Genomic DNA, 21,612 nt, shown 5'->3' with positions numbered 1-21,612 from the left:
TGGGCTGCAGACACGAGCCCTGAGGGCCTGTTCCTTGGCAGCGCTGGTTCCAGACAGGGACGTGCGGGTCAGCGTGAAGGCGCTGGCGCTCAGCTGTGTCGGCGCGGCGGTGGCCCTGTACCCCGAGGCGTTCTTCAGCAAGCTCTACAGAGAACCCCTGGATGCCGCCGAGCCCGCCGGTAGGCTGACCCACGTCCGGCTCCCACGCGGTTGTTCCTTGGGAAGCGACTTCCGGCCCGCACCTGGCTGCCACCTCAGTCCTCTGTGTCTGGTGTCAGTCCCCAGCAGTCTCCCCGAGATGCACAGGCGGCGGGCGCCTCAGCAGTCGGGGCGCCTCAGCAGTCGGGGCGCCTCAGCAGTCGGGGCGCCTCAGCAGTCGGGGAGCCTCAGCAGTCGGGGCGCCTCAGCAGTCGGGGAGCCTTAGCTGGCGGGACGCCTTAGCTGGCGGGGCAAGCTTTAGTTGCGTGTGCGCAGCCAGACCCGGGCTTGCCCCCCATGCTGTCAGCAGCACGGGGCCTCTGCGGTCCTGCCCGCCCCGGCCCAACCGCCCTCTGTCTGGACTGACACACAGCTGTGGTTCTGCGTTCACACCAGTCGGGTGTGGGCTGGAGTGACTGGCTCTGGTGTGTGGGGGCGTGAATGAGATTTAGCAGTTCCTCTGCTGGCACCCAGAAGTCACAGTCTAGAAGGTCTGTACGGGAACAGGTGACTGGAGGCTTCAAGCCCCAGACGCTTTTCTCCCTCGTGGTGAATCGTGGTGAATCGTGCCCCCCCCCCCCCCCGTTTGTCTCTGGGGAGCCGAGAGTTGACTGGTCTCAGGAGCTGTGGTGAGGGAGGGTCTGCTCAGCAGCTGGCCACCCCCCACAGACGAGCAGTACGTGTCGGACGTCCTGAACTACATCGACCACGGGGACCCGCAGGTCAGAGGCGCCACGGCCATCCTGTGCGGGACCCTCTTGCACTCCACCCTCAGCAGGTCCCGCTTCCACGTGGGGGACTGGATGGGCTCCGTCCGCGCCCTGACAGGTACGGGGCTCTCCGGCGCCTGGCCGCGTCCCCTCCCCCGGGCCCAGTGACGTGACGGCGGGTGTGTGCTGTCTGCTCCGCGTGCAGGAAACAGCTTTTCTCTGGCCGACTGCGTCCCCCTGCTGCAGCAGACCCTCAGGGATGAGTCTTCGGTCACCTGTAAGCTGGCCTGCATGGCCGTGAGGGTGAGTAGCGCCCAGGTGCAGAGCCTCTCTGCCGCTCAGACGGCTTCAGGAGGGTGAGTAGCACCTGGGTGGAGAGCCGCTCAGACGGCTTCAGGACGCAGGCCGGGGGAGTGTCCGCCTCCCTGCTCGGTGCGGCGCTTACTTTGCACGTGCGTTCATCAGATGTGACAGGTCAGAAGTCAGCAAGGAAGCAGCAGGCAGACAGACAGACACCAGCAACCCTGCTTCACCACTTGTGAAGCTTCCCCCTGCAGGTGGTGACCGGGGGCTCGAACCCGGGCCCTCGTGCACTCAACCAGGTGCCTTCCCCCCTCAGCATTGGTGAGAAAGTTTAATGGACTGTAAAGTTTTGTTTTTACTTATTGTAAGTTGCTGCCAGGGTTATCACTGGCTTGGTAGCAGCATCAAGAATCCCCCGCTCTCGGCGGCCTTTATTTATTTATCTCCCTTCTTTTTGGAGAGAGACAGGAATTGAGAGGAAGGGGAGACTAGGGGAGCAGACACCTGCAGCCCTGCTTCCCACCATTAAGCTTCTCCCCTGCAGCTGGGCCATGGGCGCTTGAACCCAGGTTCCTGAGTACTGTAATATGTGCACTCTGCCGGGCGTCCCCACGGGCTGTTTGTTTGGCGTGTTTCCTGAGGGAGCTCGCCGTGCCGGCCCGGCCTTCAGCGGAGGCTTGGTGAGTGAGGCGCGGCCCCGGCCCCGGCCCCGGCCCCGGCCCCGGCGTGCTGGCTGCCAGCGATGGTCAGTGGGAGGGGCGCGTGGGCCGCCAGAGTCAGAACCAGCCAGGAGAGCTGCTGCTGCCCTCACCCCACAGGTGCCGCCCTCCCGTTGTCTTTGTCTGATGTTTTATTTATTGGAGAGCAAACCAGCCATCACTGCTAGGGACTGAACTCGGGACCTCATGCTCGAGAGCCCGGTGCCCTGGCCACTGTGCCTCTTGGACCACTGACGCCTCACACGTGTATGATCACGCTGCTCCCAGTCTGACGTGTCCTTTTAAAAGCCAGACGGGCAGACGGACAGACAGACAGACGGCATGCCGCCGGAGCTTCCCGCGGTGTTCTGGAAGCTCTGTGCCATCGGGCTGTGCCGGGCAGCTCGGAGCCTCCCCAGCTCCTGACGCTCATTTGCGGACAGCGAACCAAGGCGGGGCTGCGGGCAAGGTCCTGTGCGTGGCGGGCGGGCGGGCGGGCACAGGTCAGGAGGCCCTGCCACGCTTAGTGCCGAGTCTGCCAGGGTGTTGAAGGGCCTTCCGTCCGTGCGTCCGCCAGGGCGCAGCGCTCAGCCTGGTCTCGCTCGCTCCCCAGCTCTGCGTCCCGAGCCTGTGCAGCAGCAGCTACAGCGAGCTGGGCCTCCGGCTCGTCACCGACCTGCTCGGCCTGCGGCACAGCTCCTACTGGCTGGTGAGGACCGAGCTGCTGGAGACGCTGGCGGAGGTCGACTTCAGGTGCGCGTGTCGGCCGGGCGGGGGGGTGCGGCCGGGGCGAGGAGGGGCTTGCGGCCGGCAGCCCACGGCTCTGCCCTCCCGGGGTGCCCGGACCTGCCGGCCTGTCAGCTCGGGGCTCTGACTGCGTCCTGCTCTGCCGTGGGGCGCCCTCTTGTGCCATCAAGTGTCTTGACTGCGTTTCCGTCTCCTCTGATTAGGTCTGTGTCTTGCTCGTTCTTGACGGGGGATTCTTTGATTTCCCTGGCATTTCTGTTTCCCTTACGGAGAGCGAGCTGCCACGGGCCAGACTCGGACGAGGCTAGATGTCCCGGGCTGGTTCTCTGCCGTCCTCAGAGCCCGTCCGGCTTGGGGGAACCGGCTCAGCCCCGCCGCCCTCCTCTGCTCCCCCAGCTTCTCGGCAGGCGTTGGGCGTGGTGCCTTTCACTAGGTGGGGCCGACAGCGGGCTTCTGCGTCGGGGCAGTGAGGGTGGAGCTTCCTGGATGGAAAACACCACTTGGCGCCCTCCCAGCCTGGCTGACCTGCTGGGGCTGCTGAGTAAGAAATGGTTTCGGGGGGCCAGGAGGTAGTGCCGTGTGTTAAGCGCACATGGTGCGAAGCGCAAGGACTACGGAAGGATCTGGGTTTGAGTCCCCGGCTCCCTCCCACCTGCAGGGGGTCGCTTCATAAGTGGGGAAGCAGGTGTCTGTCTTATTCTCCCTCCGTCTTCCCCGCCTCTCTCTGCTTCTGTCTGTCTCATCCAACAACAACAATAATAACGACAAGGGCGACAAAATGGGAAAAACGACCTCCAGGAGCGGTGGCTTCGTAGTGCGGCACCGAGCCCCAGTGACAACCCTGGAGGCCAAAAAAAACAAAGAAAAGGAAAGGAAAGAAATGCTTTCATCACTGACTGTTCTTTCATTAGACTGGTGTGCTTTCTGGAGTCCAGAGCAGAATCCTTGCATAGAGGGACCCATCGTTATACCGGGGTGAGTGGCTCTCCCCCAGCACGGGACTCACGTGTTCTCCGTGGGGAGGCTCCTGGGTGCTGCCCGTCTGGGTCCGCCGCCCTGCGTGTGTGACAGCCGTGACTCCACAGTGTGCCCCAGCTGTCACTCTCTGCCTCCCAGTGTCTTCCCTGCAGAGCTTACAGCCCTTCCTGCTCTTCCCTTCACAGCTTTTGAAACTACAAGAACGGGTCCTGAATAACGTGGTCATCTACCTGCTTGGGGATGAGGACCCCAGGGTCCGGCACGTGGCGGCAGCGTCCCTGACAAGGTACCGTCCGGGAGCCGTGTCTCCGTGTCTCTGTGTCTCTGTGATTGAAGCCCCCAGTGGATGCAGGGCGGGGGGAGGGCTGAGTCGTGCCGCCAGGACAGCACGCTGGAGCCAGAAGAGTCTCAGACGACTGCCTACAGCAGCACCGCCCCGCTCAGCTGCTTTCCTGGGAGCACCGCAGCACAGAGCGGCTCTGGGAAGTCGGCTGTGTCTCGCCCTGCCCCGTAACCCCGACAGCTCGCTGTCATCTGGGGGACAGTTTCTCTTGCCAAGTTTTATAAGCTGGCAGTCTGTACTTGATGTGTCGTGACATCCTGCTATGGAACAGCCTTCTGCAAGAGAAGCCTTAGTCCCGGACCACTTGCTCTCACTGCGTGGCTGTGAGGGCGTCGCACACGACGGCTTTGGTGACCTCTTAAGCGTCTCTAGGTCACAGCAGATACCAAGCTGTGAACATTGCCTCTCCCCCCCCCCCCCCCCCCGTGAGCTCGTTCTTAGAAGTGGTATCTGGGCGCCAGGTGGTGGTGCACTTGGTTGAGTGCTCACATCACAGTGTGCGAGGACCCAGGTTCAAGCCCCTGGTCCCCACCTGCAGGGGGCAGACTTCAGCCCTGGTGAAGCAGAACTGCAGGTGTCTCTCTGTCTCTCTCCCCCTCTCAATTCCTCTGTCTCTTTGTGAGAGAGAACATGTGTGAGTGTGAGAATGTGAGTGTGTGTGAGAGAGCATTGTGAGTGTGAGAATGTGTGAGAGAGCATGTGAGTGAGAATGTGTGTGAGAGCATGTGTGGGTGTGAGAATGTGTGTCTGAGTGAGAGCATGTGTGAGTGTGAGAATGTGTGTGAGAGAGAGCATGTGTGAGTGTGAGGATGTGTGAGAGAGCATGTGAGTGAGAATGTGTGTGAGAGCATGTGTGGGTGTGAGAATGTGTGTCTGAGTGAGAGCATGTGTGAGTGTGAGAATGTGTGTGAGAGAGAGCATGTGTGAGTGTGAGGATGTGTGAGAGAGCATGTGAGTGAGAATGTGTGTGAGAGCATGTGTGGGTGTGAGAATGTGTGTCTGAGTGAGAGCATGTGTGAGTGTGAGAATGTGTGTGAGAGAGAGCATGTGTGAGTGAGAATGTGAGAGCATGCGTGAGTGAGAATGTGTGTGAGAGAGCATGTGTGAGTGAGAATGTGAGAGCATGCGTGAGTGAGAATGTGTGTGAGAGAGCATGTGTGAGTGAGAATGTGAGAGTGTGAGAGCATGTGTGAGTGAGAATGTGTGTGAGAGAGCATGTGTGAGTGAGAATGTGAGAGTGTGAGAGCATGTGTGAGTGAGAGTGTGAGAGCATGTGTGAGTGTGAGAATGTGTGTGAGAGAGCATGTGTGAGTGTGAGAATGTGAGTGTGAGAATGTGAGAGTGTGAGAGCATGTGTGAGTGTGAGAATGTGTGTGAGAGCATGTGTGAGTGAGAGTGTGAGAGTGTGAGAGCATGTGTGAGTGTGAGAATGTGTGTGAGAGAGCATGTGTGAGTGTGAGAATGTGAGAGTGTGAGAGCATGTGTGAGTGTGAGAATGTGTGTGAGAGCATGTGTGAGTGAGAGTGTGAGAGTGTGAGAGCATGTGTGAGTGTGAGAATGTGTGTGAGAGAGCATGTGTGAGTGAGAGTGTGAGAGCATGTGTGAGTGTGAGAATGTGTGTGAGAGAGCATGTGTGAGTGAGAGTGTGAGAGCATGTGTGAGTGTGAGAATGTGAGAGAGCATGTGTGAGTGAGAGTGTGAGAGCATGTGTGAGTGAGAGTGTGAGAGTGTGAGAGTGTGAGAGCATGTGTGAGTGTGAGAATGTGTGTGAGAGAGCATGTGTGAGTGAGAGTGTGAGAGCATGTGTGAGTGTGAGAATGTGTGTGAGAGAGCATGTGTGAGTGAGAGTGTGAGAGCATGTGTGAGTGTGAGAATGTGTGTGAGAGAGCATGTGTGAGTGAGAATGTGAGAGTGTGAGAGCATGTGTGAGTGTGAGAGAGCATGTGTGAGTGAGAATGTGAGAGTGTGAGAGCATGTGTGAGTGTGAGAGAGCATGTGTGAGTGAGAATGTGAGAGTGTGAGAGCATGTGTGAGTGTGAGAGAGCATGTGTGAGTGAGAATGTGAGAGTGTGAGAGCATGTGTCAGTGTGAGAATGTGTGTGAGAGAGCATGTGTGAGTGAGAATGTGAGAGTGTGAGAGCATGTGTGAGTGTGAGAATGTGTGTGAGAGAGCATGTGTGAGTGAGAATGTGAGAGTGTGAGAGCATGTGTCAGTGTGAGAATGTGTGTGAGAGAGCATGTGTGAGTGAGAATGTGAGAGTGTGAGAGCATGTGTGAGTGAGAGTGTGAGAGTGTGAGAGCATGTGTGAGTGTGAGAATGTGTGTGAGAGCATGTGTGAGTGAGAGTGTGAGAGCATGTGTGAGTGTGAGAATGTGTGTGAGAGAGCATGTGTGCGTGAGAATGTGAGAGTGTGAGAGCATGTGTGAGTGTGAGAATGTGTGTGAGAGAGCATGTGTGAGTGAGAATGTGAGAGTGTGAGAGCATGTGTCAGTGTGAGAATGTGTGTGAGAGAGCATGTGTGAGTGAGAGTGTGAGAGCATGTGTGAGTGTGAGAATGTGTGTGAGAGCATGTGTGAGTGTGAGAATGTGTGTGAGAGAGCATGTGTGCGTGAGAATGTGAGAGTGTGAGAGCATGTGTGAGTGTGAGAATGTGTGTGAGAGAGCATGTGTGAGTGAGAATGTGAGAGTGTGAGAGCATGTGTGAGTGAGAATGTGTGTGAGAGAGCATGTGTGAGTGTGAGAATGTGAGTGTGAGAGAGCATGTGTCAGTGTGAGAATGTGTGTGAGAGAGCATGTGTGAGTGTGAGAATGTGAGAGTGTGAGAGCATGTGTGAGTGTGAGAATGTGTGTGAGAGCATGTGTGAGTGAGAGTGTGAGAGTGTGAGAGCATGTGTGAGTGTGAGAATGTGTGTGAGAGAGCATGTGTGAGTGAGAGTGTGAGAGCATGTGTGAGTGTGAGAATGTGTGTGAGAGAGCATGTGTGAGTGAGAGTGTGAGAGCATGTGTGAGTGTGAGAATGTGAGAGAGCATGTGTGAGTGAGAGTGTGAGAGCATGTGTGAGTGTGAGAATGTGTGTGAGAGAGCATGTGTGAGTGAGAGTGTGGGAGCATGTGTGAGTGTGAATATGTGTGAGTGAGAGAGCATGTGAGAGTGTGTGTGAAAGCATGTGTGAGTGTGAGAGAGCATGTGTGAGTGTGAGAGAGCATGTGTGAGTGTGTGTGTGAGAGAGAGAGCGTGTGAGAGTGTGTGAGAGAGCATGTGTGAGTGAGGGTGTGTGTGAGTGTGTGTGTAGTTGGAGACACCCACTGTAAAGGAGGGGCGTAGTTGGACCACAGCGTTGGGGGCTAAACCAGGCTGAGGGAAGAGGGGAAGACTCACAAGTTAACTGAACAATCCTTCTTTTGTGTCAGGCTTGTCCCAAAGCTGTTTTATCAGTGTGACCAAGGGCAGGCTGACCCCGTGGTGGCCATGGCCAGAGATCAGAGCAGCGTCCACCTGAAGCTTCTCATGCACGAGACACCGCCGCCCTCCCACGTCTCCGTCAGCACCATCACCAGGTACCAAGCGGGCCCGGCTGGAAGCTGCCCTCCAAGGCTGCAGCTCCTGGAGACGTTCCTGGGCCTTCCTCCGACTTTCTGTGCTGTGCAGGTCACCTGTGTTGCTGTGTGGTGAAGCCGTGTGTGTGTGTGTGTGTGTGTGTGTATGTGTGTGTGTGTGTGTGAGAGAGAGAGAGAGAGAGACACAGAGACACACACAGAGAGAGAGAGAGTGTTGCTGTGTGAAGCTGTGTGTGTGAGAGCGTTGCTGTGTGGTGAAGCTGTATGTGTGTGAGAGCGTTGCTGTGTGGTGAAGCCGTGTGTGTTTGTGTGTGTGTTGCTGTGTGATGAAGGTGTGTGTGAGAGCGTTGCTGTGTAGTGAAGGTGTGAGAGCATTGCTGTGTGGTGAAGGTGTGTGTGAGAGCGTTGCTGTGTAGTGAAGGTGTGAGAGCATTGCTGTGTGGTGAAGGTGTGTGTGAGAGCGTTGCTGTGTGGTGAAGGTGTGTGTGAGAGCATTGCCATGTGAAGGTGTGTGTGAGAATGTTGCCGTGTGGTGAAGGTGTGTGTGAGAGCGTTGCTGTGTGGTGAAGGTGTGTGTGAGAGCGTTGCTGTGTGGTGAAGGTGTGTGTGAGAGCATTGCCATGTGAAGGTGTGTGTGAGAATGTTGCCGTGTGGTGAAGGTGTGTGTGAGAGCGTTGCTGTGTGGTGAAGGTGTGTGTGAGAGCGTTGCCGTGTGGTGTAGCCATGTGTGTGTGAGAGCGTTGCTGTGTGGTGAAGGTGTATGTGAGAGCGTTGCCATGTGGTGTAGCCATGTGTGTGTGAGAGCGTTGCTGTGTGGTGAAGGTGTGTGTGAGAGCGTTGCTGTGTGGTGAAGGTGTGTGTGTGTGTGAGCGTTGCCGTGTGGTGAAGGTGTGTGTGAGAGCGTTGCCGTGTGGTGAAGGTGTGTGTGAGAGTGTTGCCGTGTGGTGAAGGTGTGTGTGTGAGCGTTGCCATGTGGTGAAGGTGTGTGTGAGAGCGTTGCCATGTGGGGAAGGTGTGTGTGAGAGCATTGCTGTGTGGTGAAGATGTGTGTGAGAGCGTTGCTGTGTAGTGAAGGTGTGAGAGCATTGCTGTGTGGTGAAGGTGTGTGTGAGAGCGTTGCTGTGTAGTGAAGGTGTGAGAGCATTGCTGTGTGGTGAAGGTGTGTGTGAGAGCGTTGCTGTGTGGTGAAGGTGTGTGTGAGAGCGTTGCTGTGTGGTGAAGGTGTGTGTGAGAGCATTGCCATGTGAAGGTGTGTGTGAGAGTGTTGCCGTGTGGTGAAGGTGTGTGTGAGAGCGTTGCTGTGTGGTGAAGGTGTGTGTGAGAGCATTGCCGTGTGGTGTAGCCATGTGTGTGTGAGAGCGTTGCTGTGTGGTGAAGGTGTATGTGAGAGCGTTGCCGTGTGGTGTAGCCATGTGTGTGTGAGAGCGTTGCTGTGTGGTGAAGGTGTGTGTGAGAGCGTTGCTGTGTGGTGAAGGTGTGTGTGAGAGCGTTGCCGTGTGGTGAAGGTGTGTGTGTGAGCGTTGCCATGTGGTGAAGGTGTGTGTGTGAGCGTTGCCGTGTGGTGAAGGTGTGTGTGAGAGCGTTGCCGTGTGGTGAAGGTGTGTGTGAGAGCGTTGCCGTGTGTGTGAGAGCGTTGCCGTGTGGTGAAGGTGTGTGTGAGAGCGTTGCCGTGTGGTGAAGGTGTGTGTGAGAGCGTTGCCGTGTGGGGAAGGTGTGTGTGAGAGCGTTGCCGTGTGGGGAAGGTGTGTGTGAGAGCGTTGCCGTGTGGTGAAGGTGTGTGTGAGAGCGTTGCTGTGTAGGGCAGCCCCGTGAGAGCGCTGGATTAGGAATAAGATGGATTGCTGCACTGGATGAATCCAAAGTGAAGGTTACATGCCGGCAGAGGCAGTGTTTTATCAGCGTTGATATAACGGCCTTCTCCTTGGACACTTCCCCAGGCCACACTTTGGCAGCCCCGGCCACTCAGCCGCGAGCTACTATCCTGGCCTTTCTCCCAGAGGCCGCGCAGTCTCTGCGCATGCGGCCATCTTGAGGAGTCTTCACTGTCCTCCTAGAGTCTACAGGGGCTACAGCCTGCTGCCTAGCATGACGGACGTCACCGTGGAAAACAACCTCTCCAGAGTCATCGCTGCCGTCTCGCACGAGCTCGTCACCTCCACCACCCGCGCGCTGACGGTAAGCCCCGGACCTCGCGTGCCGCCCGCTTCGGCAGTCGGTCAGAAATCGCCCTGCGCCCAGCGGGGATGTAAGAAGCCCTTTTATTCTTCTTTCTCTCTTTTCCTTCTGATTATTAAAGTGATCCATGTTGATCTAAAGAGAAAAGTGAGGCTGTGTTCTCGTTTGAGTGGGTTTGGAACCCGAGTCTTACTTGGGCTCTCTGAACTTGGCCTCACTTGAGACGCCTCGCAAACTCTATTCACTCGCACTGGCTGGTCCCGTGCCCGGCATGTGCCCCCGGCGGCCTGGTGCCACGCTCACTCTCCCGGACGTGGGGGCTGACCGACTAGAGAGCCCCGGCACGGGCTGTTAGGAAGCGGACGGTGTCGGGGGTGAGGGGTGGGCGGGGGCCGCCCCCGTTGCCTGCCTCATGGGCCGAGGAGGGCCCCCTCCGGACCCTGCAGCCAGCGGCTCACCACAGGCACATGCCCGGGCGGGCAGGCAGCCTGGGGGCAGGGGGACTCCACGGCCGCTCAGTTGCTGCCTGGCCTGACGGCCTGTTGCTCTTCCCGCAGTTCGGCTGCTGTGAAGCTCTGTGCCTCCTGTCAACCGCCTTCCCGGTGTGCGTCTGGAGTCTAGGTTGGCACTGCGGGTATGACTGGGCCTACGTGTTCCTACCCTTTCTCCGTGCCGTGAAGCCTTTGGCTCTTACGAGGAGAGGTGGCAGGGTGTCCTGGCTTGGGTCCTGCCTGGGACGTAGTGACAGGAGCCTGTGGGAGACACCCACGGGTGGCCATCAGCGAACTTCTGGCTCCTCCCACATGCAGTTAGGAGGGTTTGCAGGCTCACGTAAAGGCTCACTTCTGCTGGCGAAAGGCTTTTCTTCTTGTGGGCCGGGAGGCGGCGCAGGGGACAAAGCACTGGACTCTCAAGCGTGAGGTCCCGAGTCCGATCCCTGGCAGCACATGTACCAGAGTGATGTCTGGTTCTTTCTCTCTTTCTTCCTTTCTCATTAATAAGTCAAAATATATTTTTAAACATTTATTTAAAAAAAAAAACTTTTTTTCTTGCCTCCAGGGTCTTCGCTGGGCTCGATGCCAGCATCACGAGTCCACTGCTCCTGGCGGCCGTTTATTGTCAGGACAGTGAGAAACTGCAAGAGGACGGGGCAGAGAGAGAGGGAGAGAGACAGAGAGACCCTTGCAGATCTGCTTCACTGCTTGTGAAGCTTCCCCCCGCGGATGGGGAGCCGGGGCTCAAACCCGAGCCCTTGCGCTTCATGCTGAGTGCTCTTCACTGGGCGCACCACTGCTGGTCCCCACAAAAGACTTTTCCAGCTGACTTGATTCTCTCCAGATTTGTTCATCTGCTAGAAACTTGGGGACATTTTTTTGCTTTAAATCAAATGCCACCAGCCATAGGAAGTTGTGAGGAAATGCTGCCATGTCTGTCAGCGGGCGGCTGTCCCGGTGGGTGACCGTAGCAGTGTTTGTGGAGCCCCTCTAGCTTGTGCAGCGTCGTGACGCCTCCCTGATCACTGAGGAGGTCGGGGTCCAGCCATCACATCTGGAATTAGAGCCGCAGATGTGTCTGCGGGTGGGTGTAGCCGTAGCCGTCCGCTTCTGTCCTCGTTCACACCCGTGAGCCGCTGCAGTTCTCGCTGCAGACCGAGTTCCGTGATCTCACTTGATTGGCAGGCATTCAAGCTGAATGTGCTCGGTCTGCTGTAAAGTCCAAAGTCTCGGGAACCCGAGGCCCCACTCGGCCGTGTTTCCTGATGCCGTCTCCTCAGTGAAGAATTTTCTTCTATTCTCCCCAGGGCCCTGCTCAGCTCTGGCTGACGGTGGTGCTGGGGATGGGACCTGGGACTCGGGAGCCTCAGGCGGGAGGGTCTGTGAGCAGAAGCCCTGTGCTGCCTGCCTCCCCAGTGATCTTGCAGGGCTGTGACTTACAGGAGGAGGTTGGCCGGCTCCGGCTCCGGCTCTAGCTGGCGGTGCCTTCTCCCTAGCTTCCCGGGCAGGGCTGACACCTGTGCTTTGGCTTCGTGTCTGCTTCCAGAGCCCCGCCCCTGGGCACCTCTGCCGAGTCCAGGCACAGCTGCACCGTAGGGATGGCCGCCGCCATCCTCTCCCTGCTCTCGTCCGCGTGGTTCCCGCTGGACCTCTCGGCCCACCAGGACGCACTCATTTTAGCCGGGAACCTGCTGGCAGGTACCGGGACGCCGGGCCGGGGTGGGCCGGGGTAGGCCGGGGTAGGCACGGTACGAGGACTCCTTGCCCCGCGCCGCCCATGGCGCTCCCAGGCGGTCGGCCTTCCCGTGGAAGGTTCAGGCGCTGCAGGGGCGCTGTCCCCGGCCCGCGGGGACTTTCCTGAGGGGAGTCCCGGCAGACTGCCCTCTGGTGGGCGGGTGGCCCCGGCCTTGTGGAGAAGGGGGAGCACGTGCCTGTGGGCCTGCGGAGCCTCCGAGGACCCTCGCCCTGGGAGCTGGGCGCCGTGCGGAGGGAGAGTCTCCTTCCTGTTGAGGTCCCCTAGCTCTGGGCCACCAGGGGCGCCGTGTGCCCCGGGACTGCGCCCACCCCCTGGGGGAGCAGGGCAGTCACGTCCAGCCTCGTCCGTCCCGCAGCCAGCGCCCCCCGGTCTCTGCAAAGCCCCTGGAGCGCGGACGACGAGGCGGGCCCGGCCGCGGGTAAGCAGGAGGAGGCGTGGCCGGCGCTGGGGGACCGCAGCCTGGCGCCCATGGTGGAGCAGCTCTTCTCACACCTGCTCAAGGTCATCAACATCTGTGCGCACGTGCTGGACGACGTGGCACCCGGGCCGGCCACCAAGGTAGCTGCCCGCCCCGCCCGCTCTGACCACCTCGCGTCTGTCTGGCCGTGACTGAGACCGAGGGGCGGCTCACCGTTCGGTGCCTCCTGCCGTCCCGGGCCCTTGGGTTCGAGTCTCTGGCCGCCCCGTGGGGCTCCAGCTCGAGGGGAAGCCTCAAGGCAGTGGGGGTGCCGGGGATGCCTCCTCCCCACGCGGGCTCTCACCCCGGTCCTCAGAGAGAGATGGCAGGCTTGCCCGGAACGGCGGGCACCGGAGGTGTGGAGCCCTGGCGGCAAAAATGTTAAGAGTCCCCTTTACTGCGGATGCCTGTGCTCCCGCGGCGCTCCCCGCTGCAGCGCTGTCCTGCCTGGCCCTCGGAGCCCCCTGCCCCCCCCCCGGCTGCCTCGCCTGGCTCCTCCAGGACCCCCAGGTCTGCTTGGCTCCTGTCCCACGCCGTGACCTGCCTCCCCTGGGACACCCTTGGCCTTGCCTGGAGGTGGCACATCTGGGGGTTCTGATGGGCTCGGGTCCCCCCCCACCCCAGGACTCCCAGGTGCCCCACTGGCAGAGCACGAGTTGGGGTGTTCTGGTCCGTCCGTGTGGGGCAAGCAGGGGCGTGTGAGCTCGGCGACTGGGTGGAGGCCTGTGGGCTCAGGGCCGAGGTGAGGACCGACTGGGGGAGCTGCGCCTCCCTCACGGCCTTGTCTGCCCCAGGCAGCCTTGCCGTCTCTGACAAACCCCCCCTCGCTGAGCCCGATCCGACGGAAGGGGAAGGAGAAGGAGCCAGGGGAGCAGCCGGCCGTGCCGCCGAGTCCCAAGAAGGGCGGCGAAGCCAGTCCGGGTAGGTGGCTGGGGCACGCGGGCGAGGCTGCTCCCCAGGCGAGGCGGCTCCGGGCCCAGGCAGGTGGGGGAGGTCTGCGGGTCCGCCTGGGTCCTCTGCCGGGCGCCTCCCTCTTGGGGCTGAGGACGCCGGGGTCGAGGGGCTGATGCTGGTGGGGGTTGGGGAGCTTTGCGGTGGGGAGGTCTGAAGGGGTCGAGCAGGAGGCCGAGGGGGGCGACCTCACGCTGGGGGTCCCCGCGGTCCCTCCTCCCGTGGCCGCTGGCCGCGCCGATTAGCCGAGGTCTGTCCACTGAGTGGGGCTCCTGGAAGCGCCGGCCGGCGTCACGGTCAGAAGGCTCCAGGCGCAGGGTCCCCGCTGCTGTCGCGCCTGACGGGTCTTCGCCCCGACCTGAGAGCGTCCCGTGTGTGTCCCTAAAGCCTCCCGGCAGCCTGACGCCTCGGGGCCGGCCGCAGCCAACAAGTCCTCCGCGCTGGGGAGTTTCTGCCACCTCCCCGCCTACCTCAAGCTGCACGACGTGCTCAAGGCCACCCACGCCAACTACAAGGTGCGCGGGCTCCCCAGGCGCCGCGGACTTGTGCCTCCTGCCACGGGCAGCTCGGGCCCCATGAGCGTGTGAGTGGGCCGGGCTCTGGCCGCTGCCCGAGTGTGGACCTGGCAGGCGCGCGCACTGGCGTCGCCTCGGCCTCTGGGTCGGCGCAGGCGGCCTCCCCGAACGCTGCTTTGGGGAGCTTCTCCACAGAGTGTTGCTTCTGCTGGAGACCCCTTGGGGTCTGGGTGCTGCGGTGACTGGCTTTCCCAAGGATGCTCCCGTGTCCAGATGTGTCCAGACCCCACACACACTTCTGTCCCGTCAGCCTCCGCTGCTCGCTGCTCCTCTCCCATCACCCGAAAGCACTCTCTTCTCCGTCTCTCTCTCTCTCCCCCTCTCCCTCTCTTCCGCCTCTCTCTCCCCTCTCCCTCTCTCTCTCCCCCTGCCTCTCTCCCCACCTTCCGCCTCTCTCTCCCCCTGCCTCTCCCCCTCCCTCTCTCTCTCTTCCCTCTCCCTCTCTCTCTCCCCCCCGCCTCTCTCTCTCCCCCCGCCTCTCTCCCCCCCTGCCTCTCCCCCCCGCCTCTCTCTCCCCCTCCGCCTCTCCCCTCTCCCTCTCTCTCCCCCCCCGCCTCTCTCTCCCCCTCCGCCTCTCTCCCCTCTCCCTCTCTCTCTCCCCCCGCCTCTCTCCCCCCCGCCTCTCCCCCCCGCCTCTCTCTCCCCCTCCGCCTCTCTCTCCCCTCTCCCTCTCTCTCTCCCCCCCGCCTCTCTCTCCCCCTCCGCCTCTCTCTCTCCCCTCTCCCTCTCTCTCTCCCCCCGCCTCTCTCCCCCCCTGCCTCTCTCCCCCCCGCCTCTCCCCCTCCACCTCTCTCTCTCCCCTCTCCCTCTCTCTCTCCCCCCCGCCTCTCTCTCCCCCTCCGCCTCTCTCCCCTCTCCCTCTCTCTCTCCCCCCGCCTCTCTCCCCCCCTGCCTCTCCCCCCCGCCTCTCTCTCCCCCTCCGCCTCTCCCCTCTCCCTCTCTCTCTCCCCCCCCGCCTCTCTCTCCCCCTCCGCCTCTCTCTCTCCCCTCTCCCTCTCTCTCTCCCCCCGCCTCTCTCCCCCCCTGCCTCTCCCCCCCGCCTCTCTCTCCCCCTCCGCCTCTCTCTCTCCCCTCTCCCTCTCTCTCTCCCCCCCGCCTCTCTCTCCCCCTCCGCCTCTCTCTCTCCCCTCTCCCTCTCTCTCCCCCCCGCCTCTCTCCCCCCCTGCCTCTCTCCCCCCCGCCTCTCCCCCTCCACCTCTCTCTCTCCCCTCTCCCTCTCTCTCTCCCCCCCGCCTCTCTCTCCCCCTCCGCCTCTCTCCCCTCTCCCTCTCTCTCCCCCCCGCCTCTCTCTCCCCTCTTCCTCTTCCCCCCTCTCTCTCCCCTCCTCCCCCTCCTCCCCCTCCTCCCCCGGCGTCTTCCCTGACTTGATGCCTGCTGTTCAGAGCCGGCCCTCCCCACACGTCTGTTCTCAGGCCCAGTCTGTCAGTCTGAAGTGGGGAGCTTGCGGCCTGCCTGATTCACACAGGACTCATTAGATCCTAACTGAGGGCTTCTGAAGCCTAGTGTACTGGCTTCCTCTCTTTAGAGCAGAAGGCTGGTCTGAACTCGTTAGCGTTCCCGGCAGCCGGCTACGTGTCTGTTCTCAGGTGCTACGGCCCGGCCACCGTGGCCGTCCAGACCCCCTGGTTCCAGCAGCCGCCGTGGTGACTTCTTTCAGAGGTGTCCGCGTGCGCCACAAGGCGAAGAAAGGCGCCTTTAGTTTCCATTTAGCTCTGACCAGAGTCCTGCCGAGCCCTGACTTACGGTGCTTCCGGGGCTTGGACCTGGGGCCTTGGAGCCTCCCGTATGAGGGTCTCGTGCACGACTGCTGTGCTGTCTCCCCAGCCCCAGCCGTCTGGAGTCTCCCTGGTGTGGGGTGCACCGCGTGTGCTCCCCAGAGGCGGTGTCCTCGCGTGGGTCTCACCTGCTGTCCCCCACCCAGGTCACCCTGGACCTTCAGAACAGCTCAGAGAAGTTTGGGGGCTTTCTGCGCTCTGCCCTGGATGTGCTCTCGCAGCTCCTGGAGCTGGCCACCCTGCAGGACATCGGGAAGGTGTGTGGCTCGGCCAGTCCTGGCCGGACGGGACCCTGGGCGCCACCCCAGCACGCGCACTGCAGCTGGGAGATTCTCCTCAGGGGTCCCTGCCCGTGCTGGTCATGGCTTTGGGGCCGGGAAACTGGATCCTGTCCCCTGTCCCTCCTGTGCCACAGGCTGGACTGGGGGGGTGAGCCGGGCAGCTGTGGGCTCTCGCGCCTGGTGGCCAGTGTCCTGCTGTAAAGGGAGACATTGCCCTGGACGCTCTCAGACGCGGCTGGTCGCTCTCCCTGCCTGCTCCCAGGGCCCTTCACAGCTCTGGGCGCACTGCCCCACGCGTGCTTGTGAAGAGGGCCTGTTCTGCTGCCAGGTCGGGCCGTGAAAGGCTCTGGCCATCTGTCCATCCATCCATCCATCCATCCACCCCCCACTGGTGCTTGGAGCTGCCTGCAGTGAGCGGGTAGAACCTGACAGTGGTGCCAGCATTGCCATGGGAGGGCGTCTGGGCTCAGGCCGTGGCCCTGGAGCCTTTGACAGGAGTCTGGTTCTCCCCGACACCGGGTGCCACAGTGTCTGCTGAGCATGAGGCACTGCCGGCCGGCCCTGTACAGGTGGCCTGAGACGCCGCCTGTGGTGTCAGTCCTGGGTGTGGGGCTTACTGACCCGAGTTCCTACCACAGAACGGACCCAGTGTCTGGTGCTGGCGGGCAGGGGCTGAGTGGGCCGGGAGTGGGCCTGGAGATCTCTGAGCCTGTGCTGGGCAGGGGCTGAGTGGAGCCAGGAGTGGGCCCGGAGATCTCTGAGCTTGTGCTGGGCAGGGGCTGAGTGGGGCCAGGAGTGGGCCCGGAGATCTCTGAGCCTGTGCTGGGCAGGGGCTGAGTGGGGCGGGAGAGGCCCCGGAGATCTCTGAGCCTGTGCTGGGCAGGGCTGAGTGGGGCGGGGGTGGGCCCGGAGATCTCTGAGCCTGTGCTGGGCAGGGGCTGAGTAGGCCAGGAGTGGCCCCGGAGATCTCTGAGCTTGTGCTGGGCAGGGGCTGAGTGGGGCGGGAGTGGCCCCGGATATCTCTGAGCTTGTGCTGGGCAGGGGCTGAGTGGGGCCAGGAGTGGGCCCGGATATCTCTGAGCTTGTGCTGGGCAGGGGCTGAGTGGGGCCAGGAGTGGCCCCGGATATCTCTGAGCCTGTGCTGGGCAGGGGCTGAGTGGGGCGGGAGTGGCCCCGGAGATCTCTGAGCCTGTGCTGGGCAGGGCTGAGTGGGGCGGGAGTGGGCCCGGAGATCTCTGAGCTTGTGCTGGGCAGGGGCTGAGTGGGGCGGGAGTGGGCCCGGAGATCTCTGAGCTTGTGCTGGGCAGGGCTGAGTGGGGCGGGAGTGGGCCCGGAGATCTCTGAGCCTGTGCTGGGCAGGGCTGAGTAGGCCAGGAGTGGGCCCGGAGATCTCTGAGCCTGTGCTGGGCAGGGCTGAGTGGGGCGGGAGTGGGCCCGGAGTGGGCCCGGAGATCTCTGAGCCTGTGCTGGGCAGGGCTGAGTGGGGCGGGAGTGGCCCGGAGATCTCTGAGCCTGTGCTGGGCAGGGCTGAGTGGGGCGGGAGTGGGCCCGGAGATCTCTGAGCCTGTGCTGGGCAGGGCTGAGTGGGGCGGGAGTGGGCCCGGAGTGGGCCCGGAGATCTCTGAGCCTGTGCTGGGCAGGGCTGAGTGGGGCGGGAGTGGCCCGGAGATCTCTGAGCCTGTGCTGGGCAGGGGCTGAGTGGGGCGGGAGTGGGCCCGGAGATCTCTGAGCCTGTGCTGGGCAGGGCTGAGTGGGGCGGGAGTGGCCCGGAGATCTCTGAGCTTGCTGCTCTCCCTCGCGGGCTGCCCGTGGCCCCCGTCCTTGTTCTCTGCCAGTCTTCTTCAGACACGGCAGCCGCCGACCGCCTCTCGTTCCCATTGCCCCTGCAGTGCGTGGAGGAGATCCTCGGTTACCTGAAGACCTGCTTCCAGCGGGAGCCCACGATGGCCACTGTGTGTGTCCAGCAGGTGCGGCAGCATCCGTCCCATCTTCAGGCCTCGTTCCGGACTGGGGGCTGGGGTGCTCGGCGGGGCCACCTGCGCCTCTGCTCCCCACACTACCAGGCCCAGGGGGTCCTCGTCCCCTCCTCATCCCTTAGGGGCCCCCACATGCCCTCTGTCTGCAGCAGGAGACCCTTAGGGGCCCCCACATGCCCTCTGTCTGCAGCAGGAGACCCTTAGGGGCCCCCACATGCCCTCTGTCTGAAGCAGGAGACCCTTAGGGGTCCCCACATGCCCTCTGTCTGCAGCAGGAGACCCTTAGGGGCCCCCACATGCCCTCTGTCTGCAGCAGGAGATCCTTAGGGGCCTTGCTGTGGTCAGGTCGCCGCTGATGCCCCCCTCTCCCTCTCCCTGCAGCTGCTGAAGACTCTCTTTGGGACAAACCTGGCCTCCCAGTCCCACAGCTTCTCGGCCAAGCCCAGCAAGTGTCAGGGCCGGGCCCAGCGCCTCGGCTCGTCGAGTGTGAGGCCGGGCCTGTACCACTGCTGCTTCATGGCTCCCTACACCCACTTCACGCAGGCGCTGGCCGACGCCAGCCTGAGGAACATGGTGCAGGCCGAGCAGGACCAGGACCCCTCTGGGTGAGCGTCGTGGGGGGCTGGGGCGCAGGGCGCTAGAGCGCCGGCATTCACCTGCACGGCCTGGAGGCGGCGAGGAGCCCGCACAGCTCCGCTTTGTGTCCAAGAGACTCTGGCTCGCGCTGACGGCTCTCTGCCCGCCCGGCGCACGGTGCTGCGGCTTTAGGTCGCCGGGCCCGGGGGAAGAGGAAGGAGCTTTCCCCGGCAGGAAGCAGAATCCCCTCTTCCGCTCACGGAGGGTGCGGCCACCCGGCTGCGATCCCGAGGCAGAGCGCTGACAGCACCTGAGTCAGCCTCCGTCATCCTTGGCTGGCAAGGCGCCAGGGCCAGCCCACCACAGAATCCCTCAGCCCAGGGTTCGAGCCCCTGGCTTCACATGGCACCCTATGTGCGCGGCAGCTGTGCTTTGCTGTCTCCTGCTTTCTCTGTAGCTCCCTCTGGCTGATAACTGACCCCTAGCGGCAAATCAGCCGGCACGTGTGCTTTTTAAAACAGAGCAGCTGGGAGTCGGGCGGCAGCGCAGCGGGTTAAGTGCAGGTGGCGCAAAGCGCAAGGACTGGCGTAAGGATCCTGATTCGAACCCCGGCTCCCCACCTGCAGGGGAGTCGCTTCCCAGGCAGTGAAGCAGGTCTGCAGGTGTCTGTCTTTCTCTCCCCCTCTCTGTCTTCCCCTCCTCTCTCCATGTCTCTGTCCTCTCCAACAACGACGACATCAATAACAACAACAATAAAACAGCAAGGGCAACAAAGGGAATAAATAAATAAAATAAATATTAAATAAATAAATAAATAAAACAGAGCAACTAAGGGAGTCGGGCGGTAGCGCAGCGGGTTAAGCGCACATGGTGTGACGCGCAGGGACCGGCTTAAGGATCCCGGTTCGAGCCCCCGGCTCCCCACCTGCAGGGGAGTCGCATCACAGGTGGTGAAGCAGGTCTGCAGGTGTCTGTCTGTCTCTCCCCCTCTCTGTCTTCCCCACCTCTCTCCATTTCTCTCTGTCCTATCCAACAATGACGATGTCAATAACAACAACTACAACAATAAAACCAGGGCAACAAAAGGGAAAATAAATAAGCAAATACTTTAAAAAACAGTATTTAGAAAAGGTTTTTTTTCCCCTAGGAAAATCAAGGGGCACCTTCTAAATCGCTAAATCTTTCAAATGACCATCACGTCCTCACCGCAGAGGCTGGGCAGCTTGTCCTACTCCCCTTGGTGGAGGAAGCTGCCCTGCAGCCTGCAGGTCCAACCCGTGGCACTTCCCGGCGGGGCCTTGCCCCACGGTGGGGGCGGCACGACCCCACACACGCTGTGTGTGGACGTGCTTCCCGACACGCGGCTGCCTCACGTGTGCGGACGCGCTTCCTGACACGTGGCTGCCTCGCTCTGTCCTGGCCAAGCCTGAGCCCCTCCGAGTGAGCGAGGGCTTGCAGGGCTCCCATACTCACCTGCGGTTCTGTCTGCTAGGTGGTTCGACGTGCTCCAGAGGGTGTCCGCCCAGCTGAAGCCAAACCTCACCAGCGCCACCAAGAACCGTGCGGACAAGGTCAGTGGGGCCTCGGGTGCCGAGACCCCTGGGTGGCTCCTGGGACTTTGTGTGAGACCCCCTTCTAGCTGTGCTCCCCCCTCCCTCCCTCCCTCCCTCCCTCTGTCTCTCGCAGAATGCTATCCACAGCCACATCCGCTTGTTTGAGCCCCTGGTCATCAAGGCCTTGAAGCAGTACACCACCACCACGTCGGTGCGGCTGCAGAAGCAGGTCTTGGATCTGCTGGCCCAGCTGGTGCAGCTGCGGGTCAACTACTGTCTCCTGGACTCCGACCAGGTCTGCACCCGCACGGCCCGGCCGCGGCCCGTGACCCCGCTGTCCGGCGCCGGTGGAGGCTGCCTTAGGCCCCGGTCCTTGCAGGCCACCGTACTGGGGACCAGCCTTCACAGGCTTGCCCTGATGCCCCTGCCCAATATCGTCGGTCTGCATTCGATCATAAGACGAAAGTAAGGTGGGCTGTCTGCAGGGCCCATCTCTACAGAGTCCAGACTCGGTCTAAACAGCTGATCAGTCATGGATTTCCAAGCCGTCGTCTAAAGGGAACTCCCCTCTAAGAAAACGTGGCACCGGGCTGGGGAGGTAGCACGGCGGGAGCAAGCCAGACTCGCCTGCGAGGCCCCAGAGCCCCAGCGCCAGTTCCCAGCCTCAGCAGGTGCCAAGCTGAGCAGGACACTGCAGCTCTGCCCCTCCAGCCCCTGCTGCTGTTCCTTATAAAACCAAAAGATGCGTTGGAAAGGACCCAGGCAGGGCACGTGGCACCTGGAGCGAGAGTCCTGGTCCAAGCCCCCGGTGCCCACCTGGGGAGGCCTCACGGGCAGTGGAGCAGGGCCGCAGGTGTCTCCTCTCTTAAGTCCCCTCTGTCCCGGAAAGGAGGGGAGGGCGGCTGCTGGCAATGGCGGGGTCGGTGCAGGCCCAGCAGTGACCCCAGTGACAGAACGAAAGCGGAAACAGCAGCTGTGCAAACAGGGGCACGCACTGGACTTGCCCCTCCCCACGGCGCGGCATGCGGCACAGCACCACCGTGGTGTCTGTGTGTGTCTGTCTGTGTCTGGAGCAGGGAGTCCTAGCAGGCACAGTGAGGACGCAGCGCGGCCAGAATGCGCATTGGCGTTCGCGCCGTGACCCTCGTGTCCGCCCTGCAGGTGTTCATCGGCTTTGTGCTGAAGCAGTTCGAGTACATTGAAGTGGGCCAGCTCAGGTAACGGAGGCCTCCCCCTGGGATGCGCGTCTGTCTTTAACATGGGCCTCGAAGCGGCACTGACGTCAGGGACGCTCGCAGTCTCTGGGCCTGGGCGCATTTAGGAAGCAGCTGGGGAAACGGTGTGGGCGGAGAGTGTTCTAGGAACGCCGGGGGTCCGGACCCTGTGCTCCCTCCGAGCGAGAGCCCCGTGGCCCAGACCATAATCCCTCCGAGCGAGAGTCCCATGGCCCAGGCCGTGCTCCTTCCGAGCGAGAGTCCCGTGGCCCAGACCATAATCCCTCCGAGCGA

At 61.7% G+C, this 21,612-nt stretch overlaps 3 protein-coding genes across 6 annotated transcripts in view; 1 reads left to right on the top strand and 2 right to left on the bottom strand.

The window, feature by feature from the left end:
* Positions 1–21,612, bottom strand: part of MRFAP1 (Morf4 family associated protein 1) — a 240,426-nt gene that overhangs the window by 16,896 nt on the left and 201,918 nt on the right. The window lies entirely within an intron of this gene.
* The window catches only part of TADA2B (transcriptional adaptor 2B), a 253,837-nt gene that overhangs the window by 135,434 nt on the left and 96,791 nt on the right, over positions 1–21,612 (bottom strand). The gene's annotated exons all lie outside the window — the stretch shown is intronic.
* HTT (huntingtin) overlaps positions 1–21,612 on the top strand; it is an 83,150-nt gene that overhangs the window by 39,965 nt on the left and 21,573 nt on the right. For all 4 annotated transcript variants that reach the window (XM_060188485.1, XM_060188486.1, XM_060188487.1 and 1 more), the window contains 19 exons: positions 42–179; positions 868–1,026; positions 1,114–1,211; positions 2,523–2,662; positions 3,568–3,631; positions 3,820–3,920; positions 7,389–7,535; positions 9,590–9,710; positions 10,268–10,344; positions 11,751–11,902; positions 12,316–12,518; positions 13,212–13,338; positions 13,756–13,883; positions 15,865–15,975; positions 17,889–17,966; positions 18,357–18,580; positions 20,044–20,122; positions 20,238–20,399; positions 21,266–21,321. In XM_060188485.1, the coding sequence (XP_060044468.1) occupies positions 42–179; positions 868–1,026; positions 1,114–1,211; positions 2,523–2,662; positions 3,568–3,631; positions 3,820–3,920; positions 7,389–7,535; positions 9,590–9,710; positions 10,268–10,344; positions 11,751–11,902; positions 12,316–12,518; positions 13,212–13,338; positions 13,756–13,883; positions 15,865–15,975; positions 17,889–17,966; positions 18,357–18,580; positions 20,044–20,122; positions 20,238–20,399; positions 21,266–21,321 (2,365 nt within the window). The remainder of the gene's footprint in view (positions 1–41; positions 180–867; positions 1,027–1,113; positions 1,212–2,522; positions 2,663–3,567; positions 3,632–3,819; positions 3,921–7,388; positions 7,536–9,589; positions 9,711–10,267; positions 10,345–11,750; positions 11,903–12,315; positions 12,519–13,211; positions 13,339–13,755; positions 13,884–15,864; positions 15,976–17,888; positions 17,967–18,356; positions 18,581–20,043; positions 20,123–20,237; positions 20,400–21,265; positions 21,322–21,612) is intronic.

Source organism: Erinaceus europaeus, chromosome 3 (genome assembly GCF_950295315.1).
Source record: "Erinaceus europaeus chromosome 3, mEriEur2.1, whole genome shotgun sequence".
Lineage (NCBI taxonomy): Eukaryota > Metazoa > Chordata > Mammalia > Eulipotyphla > Erinaceidae > Erinaceus > Erinaceus europaeus.
Note: the sequence above shows the minus strand (reverse complement) of the source record. Positions and strands in the feature narration are given on the sequence as shown.